The sequence below is a fragment of the Labrus bergylta genome, chromosome 9 (assembly GCF_963930695.1).
Source record: "Labrus bergylta chromosome 9, fLabBer1.1, whole genome shotgun sequence".
Taxonomy (NCBI): Eukaryota; Metazoa; Chordata; class Actinopteri; order Labriformes; family Labridae; genus Labrus; species Labrus bergylta.
In genome coordinates, this window is record NC_089203.1 from 16,715,305 (window position 1) to 16,726,116 (window position 10,812).

Below are 10,812 nucleotides of genomic sequence, written 5' to 3' on the forward strand. Positions count from 1 at the left end.
GATTGGGAAAATTAAAATAAAAAAGTTATTTTGCATTGTGCGCAAGTAAAATTGTATCACCTCATTAACGGATGTTGTTTTTACGCAGCGGAGAAGAGTTGTTAAAATGGATATTTTTTGCAGGGCAAGTTGGGTCGGAATCGCATAACGACTGACTAATCCCATTTTGATCCAATAAGTGTGCATGTGCGTGTGTGAGGCAGAGAGAGGAGAGGGAGAGGGGTTGGAGGAAGGAGAGGAGAGGAGGGAGGGAGGATTGATCCGCGTCTGTTAAAATCTTGTTCTGGTTTTTCTTGGAGTGAGGTCTGTGCCTGCCGACGCGCCTCTCTTGTGCAGCCCCCCTCAAGAAGAGCTTTTCATGGAAGAAAACCTTGGAATTTCTTAACGGTGAAGGACCTGCATTTTACCAGTGAAGTGGATAAATCGCACCTAGCTGCTTTCTCTTTGAGTTGTTTTTTTTTCATCTGGTGTGTAACTTAAACAGGAAAGCAAACATCAGTGGAAGAGCGACGGTGCATGTTCTGGACATGGAGTAGATTTGTCACTGTGGTTTTGTGCAAACACGTCTCCAGTGCGCCCGGTTTAACTTTTATTTCTTTACAAACTGGCGAGCACGACTCTTCTGCTTTCACACCGCGGAGTTGTTTTTTCTCGGAGCGCGGAGACTCGTGTTTTTCCCCTTTCAGAGAGACTGCTTAAACTTTCTACGTTTAAAATAATAAATAAAAAGATCGGATTGCATTTTCCCCCTTCAAACATTTTGGAGGTGATGTCATCGTGCTGTGTTTCGGCTGGTATTGTGTCGACAGGGCGCAAGGAGTACTGCTGCAACCACGCAGTAAACAGCGGCTGAGGCGAGCAGGGAAGTCCGGAAAATCAGGTGCAAAGTGCGGCTGTTATTTCCTCGCTGTGTCGCGGGTGGCTGAGTCCGCCACCCAGTCACAGCTGTTCCCATCCTCTCCAGCCACCCCTCCCTCTCTCGTTTTTCTCTCCCATTTATGATCCCCACCCATTCTCATTCAGTACTCTCCATACAACCCTCTGAGCTGGACCGCTCCGGGACCCTATCGCCACCTCTGTCGAACACTGTTGGTCGGTGCCACCTGAGCCACAGACCCGTTGAGCCAGCGTTGGGCCGCAGTCATGAGCGAGGCTGCCCTGCATTACCCTGCGCCCGCAGAGCGCCCGTCTCCAGATCACTGTTTGCTCCATCAGCCAGCTCAGGTAGCCCACCTCCACCAGCCCCTGACCCCGCTCTGCTGGAACTAAATCTGCCTCCTGCTCCTGTCTGTGCCTGAACATAAACTCCACCACTGTGTCTTACCATATCATTTATAACAAATTAATTGATGGAGAGCAGAAGCTTGCTGCTGCGCTGAAGCGTTACGCATTGGATTGCGCAGAAGATTACGCACGCAAGGCAGCTGTCCACAGGGCCGAGCATCCCTCTGAGGGCCAGCAAGGTCAGCTGGAGTTGGCTATCAACTCCACGCGCTTTCACCTGTTCATCTCCTTGCTGGGGACTTTAAAGCCCCATCCTTCCTCCCCCGCCCACCCGCCTCTCCACACAGGTCTGGTCAGCTGTTAGAGGTTTCCCGACGGTCACAGTGGCACGGCTACCCCGCCCTCACATCCCACTTTGCCTGCGCCCGCACATTTACCCACGCCAGCGGAACCGGGGCACACCGCCGCCGATGCCAACGGGAGTGTCCACTGACTCTTTGACTCTGCAAAACATCAACCGGAATAAAAACGCAGAGGGGAACTCTCCTGACTGTCGGACTGGCTCAGACCGAGCGAGGAGACTGTCTCTGGGCCAAGTTCCATAGTGGAGGGGGGAAGCGATGTGGTCCCTTCTTTCCACGCTGACCGTCTTGTAAGTCCCTTTTATCACTTTTTCTTTAAAAGTGTTATTTATTCATCTCTTTGCTCAGTTGTGTAAACTAATGACAGGCCTAGCTACAGTTGAAGATGATGGAGAGGAAGGCTGCAGTGTCTGACGATTACATCACTCCTCATCAGTCCCCATAGAAAACATGCCATGGAAGGCCCTGTTTTGATTGGCTGACAGTTCAGGGTCACTGGGTCAGAGTCAGGGCCCTGTTACTCATAAAACCTGCCATAAACATCTCCATCACCATCTGCACTTACTTCAGGGATGGCTAGGCTGGCTTAGAAAAGGCAATTTTCCCATTGCCAAGAAAATGCTTTTCTTCTTCCCTTCCTATTGAAAATAATTCAGAAGTCATGTCAAATAAAACCGGCTTTATCAAGCTGCATAGGAAAATAATAAAGTGCCAAGAACAAATCTAGAAGAGTAGGATACAGACTCTGGGGGCTCGGGTTTGTCCATTCAAGGTGTGTCTTGTTAAAAGCCAGGGGATTTATTTTTCTTTCTTTGTGTCGGCTGTACTTCTCCCAGATGGCAGTCATCTCCAGATACTTCTCATTCCTTACACAACCTGGACAGGGTGTATGCTGCTGCTGGTGTCTGCCCGACTCTCTCTCTCTCTCTCTTTCTCTCTCTCTGTCTCTCTCTTCAGCTCCTACCCACCTAACTGCCCACATCTGTCTCCCTGTCTGGCCTATACCTTATTTTTTCCACAGATATATGCTCAGATAAAAAGCATGAATTGATAACTGATGAATGATGGCGCCACTGGCAGTATCTGAGGAGGAGCAGACTCACTGTTTAGTCTGCTGGTTTAAGTTTAGTTATTTCATAGCCAATCATCTCTGCATTCATTTCCTTCTTGCCTATCAGTTTTACCACAGTCATTTCACTTTCTCCACTCTGTTTTACAAACTTGAACACACTGAAAATCTTGTAAGAAAGACCAACAACCTGTTACTGCTTCTCTTAAAGCCACAGTTCTATGTCAGAGGCCCTCATCTTCCTAAAGCCTTGCTCCACCATAGGCCTCATTACTGTTGATACCACTTACATGCCCACTAGCCTAACCACTATTCTTCACCAGGGCCCACTGCTGAACATCTGAAACTCTTGCATGGTGCCGAAGCCCACTGCTCCAATGTTGGCCTACCACGCTAACCACTGCTACACACAGCTGAAACCGCTGCTCTGCGCTGAGTCCCACAAGTCAGACCGCTCTCACTCCATGCTGCTGCTCTCACTCCATGCTGCTGCTCTCACTCCATGCTGCTGCCCAGTCCTCGCTGTGCAGGCCTGATCGTCTAACCGCAGCCTCCATATGGTGGATCTGCTGGGACGCAGGTTTATGATGTCAGACCCATGCTTATTTTGGCGGCCCTCCAAGGCGCACCAGGCTTTCCCTCTCTCTGTACCTCCTTCTGTCTTTACTCTCCAGGACTTTTACTCTGCAGCTCTCTTATTCTCTCGTTTTCTCATCCCTCCCCCACCCCCTCCCCTGACCGATGCCGTCTCTCTCTCTTTCCCCTCTCCTTCTATTTCTCTCTGTGGCTGGCATAATACGGAGTGTCTGTGGTTTTTGTGGGTATGGGGGAATCCAGTGCCGAGGCACTTTTCCTGCAGTGTCCTCGGCGGCTGTGCAGCTGTGGTGTTTTAACAGCTGAGAGTCCTCACAATGCACAGGCGCTCAGGTTTTTTCGGCTGCGCAGGCAAAATGTGAGGGCCAACACTCAGCTGCGTTGCCCGTGGTGTCTGTATCTATTAGAACAACTCAGGGGCCTGCACACCAGTGATGGGAAAGAGAGACAGGAGGGAAGATGGTATGCGTGTGTTAGTCAGGATGCAAGGACATGTGTTTCGATGTGCATGAGTTGATCCCTCTCCTCTTTCAATCCTATTATTTATCTTTGTGTCTACTTCTCACGCCAGACCACACTCTGTGGTTACACTACTGTCTCTCATTTTGCCACTTTTTTCCTCGTACTTTGAGATGTTCGAGCTGTTGACCTTCCCACATCTGTGCATCTGCTCATTCACTCTGATTTTATCTTTCAACTCTTTTATTATCTGTCAGCCTTCTCTTTCTTCGTCTCCCCTCTATTTATTCTGACATCACCTTCATCTGTCCTGCCTTTTCCTTCTCCTTTTGTGCACCTCTCAGTTTGCCTCTCTCTCCTCCTCGCTATCTTTCCCTCTCTCAGCAGCGTGTATGTCTTTGCTTTGGCCCAGCTGTCAGCTGCCTGCGCCTCCTGAGCACATACCCACACCCAGCTCACAACTGCACATCTGTGTGTATGTCCGTGACAGTATGGAGGAGTCACCCTGCTAACCCCAAACATAAAGGAAGCTGGGAGGCAGGGGATGATAGGAGAAAGGTAGAGCGGACAGAGAGATATGTTAGAGGAGAGAAAGGGAGGACAACACGTCAGAGAAAAAGAGCAGAGCAAAGAGCAATAGAGAGAGGAGGCATGCGGAGAGATAGCAAACGATGAGGTGGGGAAAGACAAAATTTGTAGAATATCTTTTCAGCCCACACACTTAGTCCTGAACCTCATTAAGTCTTCAGCCACTAATTCAGAGCAGTTCAAGGACTGCCAGGCGAGACTTTGCACAACACAGTCACTCCCCAACTAAAGCTGTAAATAACATGTGATACATCCAAGGTCAAGGTCTACACTTCAATTAAGTGATGTGAAAGAGTGAAAAGAATTTAAATTGTAACGGTAAGCAGCTGTTCAAATCATAAATGTGTCAAACAGTCCAGATAGTCAGAACATTAAAAAAACAGTTCATGAAAGGTATAATTTCACATGGACACATTAATTCAACATACTACATCACTACCATTACTCCACACCAATTGATTCCTCCATAAATCAACCTTCCTCACGTTTTGGTAGTTCGTGTTCTCACTTATTCATGGCTTATTCTCTAAATGTGACCACAGTCTGACACTCTCCAAGCCACATCAGGGCAGACTGTACACCTGTAGCCCAGCCCAGCTGTCTACATACACAGAGCAGCCAAATAAGCCAGCCTTTTCCCTCAGATGTCCAAACCAAAACATGTTCTAGTTGTCTCGGCATGTTTGCCATTTCGCCACGGTCCAATCGGGTCATTTGGAGGCCAGATTTTGGCGTGGCGAATGTCAGGAACGGGTCAGAAAGTGGGTTTGGACAGAAGGCTGGTAGCATAACGATAAACACTGCTCTGGGTGTTTTCTGTCTCACCAGACATCTGTCTGCCTGTTTGTCAGGCCGTTGTGCCAGCCACACACCCAGCAGTGTGAGTAATCACCCAATGAGGAAAAGAGATGTTGAACAAAAAAGAACGGCAGAGAAGAAAGAGATGGAAATGATGGTGTCACACATCACTCTTCCAACTTTCTGTGCTGCTTACATATTTCTAAACTAATCTGTTTCTACTTTTCCTAGATGTATCCAGATGTTGCTGGTGATGTGCAATCCATTACAGGTGAGTGAGTCCCTATATGCATTACAAAGAGCAAGTGTGCGGAAGAAAAGACAGGTTGTTTACTAGTAGAATTGTAGTTTTTTTTAAACCTGTTCATTGCTTTCTGTATTAACCTCTGGGTGCGTGTTTCTGGCTTGGTGTGCGTGTTTGCAGCAGGTACTTGGTGTGGATGGGGTCAACTTCAGCGTGCATGTGGAGAACCAGACACAGGTACGAGACACCATGAGTCGGCGACACCACCGGGTCTACCAGCTCTACAGCCGCACTAGTGGAAAACATGTCCAGGTGCTGGGACGCAGAATCAGCGCCCGAGGAGAAGATGGGGACAAATATGGTAAGACACACACACACACAGCAGAAAATGCACTGCACACTCACACCAACTGATGGCTGCAAGTACTAAGACTTGCAGGTTGACCAAGTGCATGCATGAATGGGTACAGAATGCAACTATGCAGGCACACTCACAAAAGCACAGACACACACACACACACACACACACACACACACACACACACACACACACACACACACAGACGTCTCCCCAGGCTTTGGCAGAGGGGCAGTGGAGCTTGTCTTGGGAGTACAAAGACCTCATCGACTGGCTGCTGACTAAATGATTCACAAGAGAGCAAAATGAAAAAGAGCGAGGGAGAAGGTGTTAGTGAAAAAAAAGTGTGAGAAGCCTGGCAGGTAGTGTCGGAGCGAGGGTTAGAAACTCATCTCCTTCATCGATCCCTTCATTGATTTCTCATCCTCCCTGTTGTCTCCTCTGGATTTAAAACAGCAGGCTTCCTCTCCCTCCCTCCCTCCTCCCTCCCTCCCTCCATGCTTTAACACTCTTTCTGTCCATCCCCCACTGCCTCTTCCTCTCCACCTTGCTCCATTTGAAATAATGGCTAACCCATTCTTAAACCACAAACAGAATCAATGGGCAGAAGAAGCCAAGCCATAAAGCCGGAGTTCAGATTTCTTAGTGTTTCAGTGGTGGTTCATAATGCACTTTCCTTCCATTCACAAACATGTCAAGTTGCTAAGATGCTCTCTGTCCAAAGATGGGACAGAGGGGCAAAAGCCTGTCTCTGTATTAAGAAATGCCACTCCTGAGCTACTTTGGTCGATGAAGTAATAAAAGGAGGAAACAGGAACCAGCAGAAAGAGAAGAAATAAAGCGCAGAAGAAGAAGGGGCGGGTGCATGAAGGTATAAACATGAAGCGAAAGAGCAGACGGGAGACGAGAGGAGAGTCGGGGGTAGAGAGAGGAAGAGGGCAAGAGGGAGGGAGGTATTGATTTCTCTTGACCCCTTTGTTGACTAAGGTCATGTAGGAACCATTTTAAGGATTTATTTTTAAACAGGCACAAGCGCTCTCTGAAGATGTGTAGATGGTGAAGCGGATTTGCCTCGAAGGATGTACACACATGTACCTGTACACACGCGCACATGCTCGCACCTAAAACAACAGCATCACAGACACTCAGTCTGAGTGTTCTCCCACTCCTCTGAGCCCACCGTGCTCTGTCTACTCCTGCCTGTTATCTTTTTTACGAGGCCCATTTGTTGTCAGCCGGCTCACATCCTTGTGTGTGACCGGCCTTATCTGACAGCCATCTGTCCAGCAGGAGACATTTACATTTGACTGGGATTTATCAGAAGGTTTAATAGCAACTATGAATCCTTAAACTGTGATAACATGTGAATACCTTATCTTGTTTAATGCTAAATCTGATTTAGAGGTAGCTGGTAATCTGAACAATTGCCATTCATACCTGGGAGTGTTCTCTGTTTTAGCTTGAATGTTGTGTCCTATTGGATACAACATGAAGATAAGTTAGCCCCAATTTTCTTTTATCTTTACCTTTCTACCTGTGATACAACCTAATAAACCCTGTTAACCAACAATACAACAATTAGTGCAACAATCTGTTTCTCTCTGAACTGCCTGTGGCTCTAATGTCTGTCTGTCCCTCTGTCTGTCCCTTCACAAGCCCAGCTCGTAGTGGAGGCTGATACCTTCGGTAGCCAGGTGAGAATCCGGGGCAAAGAAACAAACTTCTACCTGTGCATGAACCGCCGTGGCAAGCTCGTAGGAAAGGTGAGACTTCTTTCTATTAGCGACATGTTTATAAAAAAAAAAATCTTGCAGTTTCCTGACCAGCCTCTCTTTGTTTTTCTCCAAAATGTGTGTGTGTGTGTGTGTGTGTGTGTGTGTGTGTGTGTGTGTGTGTGTGGGGGATACCTGTGGTTTCTCTGCTCTCTCAGAAGGCCAGCAATCGAAGTGCCGACTGTGTCTTTGTGGAAAAGGTTCTGGAAAACCACTACACAGCTCTGATGTCAGCGCGCTACACAGGCTGGTATGTTGGCTTCACTAAAAGAGGCCGCCCTCGCCGCGGCCCACACACCCTCCCCAACCAGCAGGACGTACACTTCATGAAGCGCTTCCCGCCTGGGGAGCAGCCTGACCTCACTACCCCCTTTCGCTTCACCACCATCAGCAAGCGGGGCAAGAGGGTGCGCGCTACAGGGCCTCGCTAGCAGTTGCTAATGCTGGCACCCACTGTCCTGTCATTCAAAGCCTCAACCTGAGTCTGCTTGTCATGTCATGCCTTTGTTGGGACTAACATTGACAAGAAACTTGATGAATCATTCATGGGGTTTAGTTTCACACCTACTTAATTGCCACTACAGCCCCAAACTTATTGATCCTTTCTCTCAGTTTTATTTTCCTTCCTGGACAGACTGGACTTTTCCTGGTCCATCACTGGAAGCTCTGTGGATTTGGAATGTTTTATAGGCCAGAAACACTATCAGGAAACATGAAGGGCAGCCAGAGTCCTAGTCCCCACAAAGGCCTTTACTCAACAACCACAAGAACAGCAAGGCCTTCATGTCTCCTGTTCCTGGACCAACTGGACAATGTTAAGTGTGGGATTACAACTGGACCATGCAGAGAGAACAAGGGTGAGAGAGACTGACTGGACAAGACAGTGGATGTTTAGCTTATGGACAAAGGGAAAACAGGAGGGAGAAGACAGAAAAACAGCAGAGGGGACAAAGGGATAGAGCACTCTGCACAAATCAAACGGACCAATAATGGATTGTTGACATGTGACGCACTTATTTGTTTCACTGCTAAATCAGTGGGAACCTGTGAGACTGTTAGACGAATGATAAAAGGATGAATGAGGGAACGGTCGAGTTAGGGGCTTACTGAATAAATGTATGTTTGGAAGAAGAAGAAGAAGGAGAGGGAATGCATGTTAGAGTGTGTGTTTGCGTGTGTGTGTGTGTGAGTGAGTGCACCAACAACCATGAGTGAAGCTGGATCATGAGGGACTCTGGAAAGGGACCATCCAGTCCCTGCATGAACCCGTGACAACTCACCGCAGGGACTGAAGGTTAAAGAACTCGAATGTATAAAAACCAAGCTGCACCAAAAACAGCCATCCAGTCACAGCAAACCAAACCAACAATGACCAAAGACAACTGGAGACCTTCTTCATGACTCCTGCCCTCGCCCAAGCCCCCGGAGGACACTTCACCTTCAGCTTATAGGTGCAGAGGGTGACAAGCACAGGGGCGAGCACGGCGGGGAGGGTGCCTTGTCGATTAGCATTGCTATAGAAACGACCCAGGGGATGATGCTCCTGTGCGATACCATGGATACAGAATGCTGCTACCAGGACATTCAGTGGAACAAACCAAAGACTCATGCATACACACAGGAGACAAATATTAAAGGGAACAATTTATTGAAAGTTATATATATTATATATATAAAAGAAGACAGAAACCCTAAATAAGCAATCTTATTATGATGGTTACTATAATTATTATGATAAAATTATTTCATTTATTTATTTCAGCTCTGTGTGCAGCAGTCTTTCTTGACTCAGTAAATCTTACAGAAACATTTCCCGTGTCCTAGCCTCTTTGAACTCCTTTTTTTGTGTCAAAGAATAAACTGCAGACAGAGATTCATGTTGACTAAGGCTCACAATCTGGCTGGCTGGTAAAGGTGCCCAATTATTTGATTGACAAATGATTTCTTGGCAACAAGTTTTTAATATCGTGTAAGTTATTTATCATTCAAAGAAGCAAACACTTGTTCTGACTTCTGTATTATGAACCTGTGAAGGTTTTCTCATTTTTTCATATGTTTCAAATGGAGCATCTTGTAAAAAAAAAAAAAAACAATCAATAAGAAGACATTTCCTTCAGCTTTGGGAAATGTTTAAGGGAGTAGAATTGGACATCATGTAAACATGTAATCCATGATACAACCTATATTGTTTCATTTGGGCACAAGTATCTTGTGTTTATTTTGATGTAGCTCATCACATATTTTCATTTTTTTTTTTTAAGTTATCTGGTTGTTTCAGAGAAAAATATTCCAATCATTTTTGTGCAGACTTATTCATGATGATGCCAGTTTTGCAGCATTTTTTCACCAATTTTTAGGTTTGTATTTAACTTTGTTTACCAACATTTACGTCTCCTAGTTATTTTAACCATTAACAATTTCCTATTAATTAAAAAATGGCTAAATGATAACAATATATATCAATTTTGTCATATGCCATTACTTTAACATGATGGATTTCAGGCATTTCACACACAGGTTTTCTGGAATTTGATCGACAAAAGATAAGTGTTCAGTCAAAGGATGACACACAAATTATTCGCCAATGAAACTTTTTCTGATGCTGTGCCAGCTCACTTCAAAATGATCAGGAAACAACGCAACAGATTTTAAAAATGTTCTCCGACCATTATCAAGGGTCATAAGCAGACTCATGCAACTAATGGCACGTCACTCTGTTCCTCCTACAAGCTATGAGAGATACTACAAAAATTTGAATGTGGGAAGTTAGCCACAAGAATTAGTTTTACAAACTTTTACGAAAAAATGTTTCTCAAACCCCTGCAACCATTTCAAATCCAACCAGCATATATGTAATATGGAGGAGGTGTCGGGACTTGATGACTGTAGAAGAATGGACTCTGCAGTCATTCAAGTCCTTGTCGCTATCTGTTGAAGTAGAGACAGAAACTGAAATATCGAACACTGAAACACTTCATAAAATATGAATGTGACAAGGATCAATTGTCCCTTAGGAACCCATGGGAAATTGCCTCGATAAGTCGTCAGCCCCAACTCTACAAATGTGTCAGTGTCCTCCACATAATAAAGTTACATTTGTAACATGAAGGGTCATACAGAACAGTAGAAGGGAAACTTGCAGTAGTCAGATAGTGTCATTACTGCTTCTCATCTCTCCTGCTCCTGTCCCCCCAGCCCTCCCCTTCCTTCCCCATCCAAGCAGGAGGTCACTGAAGAGATGTCGCTGCCAAATGACCCAATCATGCCGGCAGACAGAAACAGCTGACTCAGGGGGAAAAAAGGGTTGTACCAAAGGATTCCTATTGCAAGACAGCAGGAATCTG

General features: G+C 46.2%; 1 protein-coding gene across 2 annotated transcripts; it reads left to right on the top strand.

Moving 5' to 3' along the window:
• Window positions 1–251: 251 nt before the first annotated feature.
• fgf18a (fibroblast growth factor 18a) lies at window positions 252–9,277 on the top strand. Of its 2 annotated transcripts, none has more exons than XM_065958969.1 (5): window positions 252–1,876; window positions 5,326–5,365; window positions 5,519–5,699; window positions 7,353–7,459; window positions 7,630–9,277. In XM_065958969.1, exons 1-5 carry the CDS (start codon window positions 1,845–1,847, stop codon window positions 7,897–7,899), a joined length of 630 nt encoding a protein of 209 aa, XP_065815041.1. In that variant the 5' UTR covers window positions 252–1,844; the 3' UTR covers window positions 7,900–9,277. The 2 variants fall into 2 exon arrangements, with proteins under 2 accessions (XP_065815041.1, XP_020498303.1); XM_020642647.3 differs by having other exon boundaries at window positions 258–1,876; window positions 7,627–9,277.
• The last annotated feature ends 1,535 nt before the right edge of the window (window positions 9,278–10,812 follow it).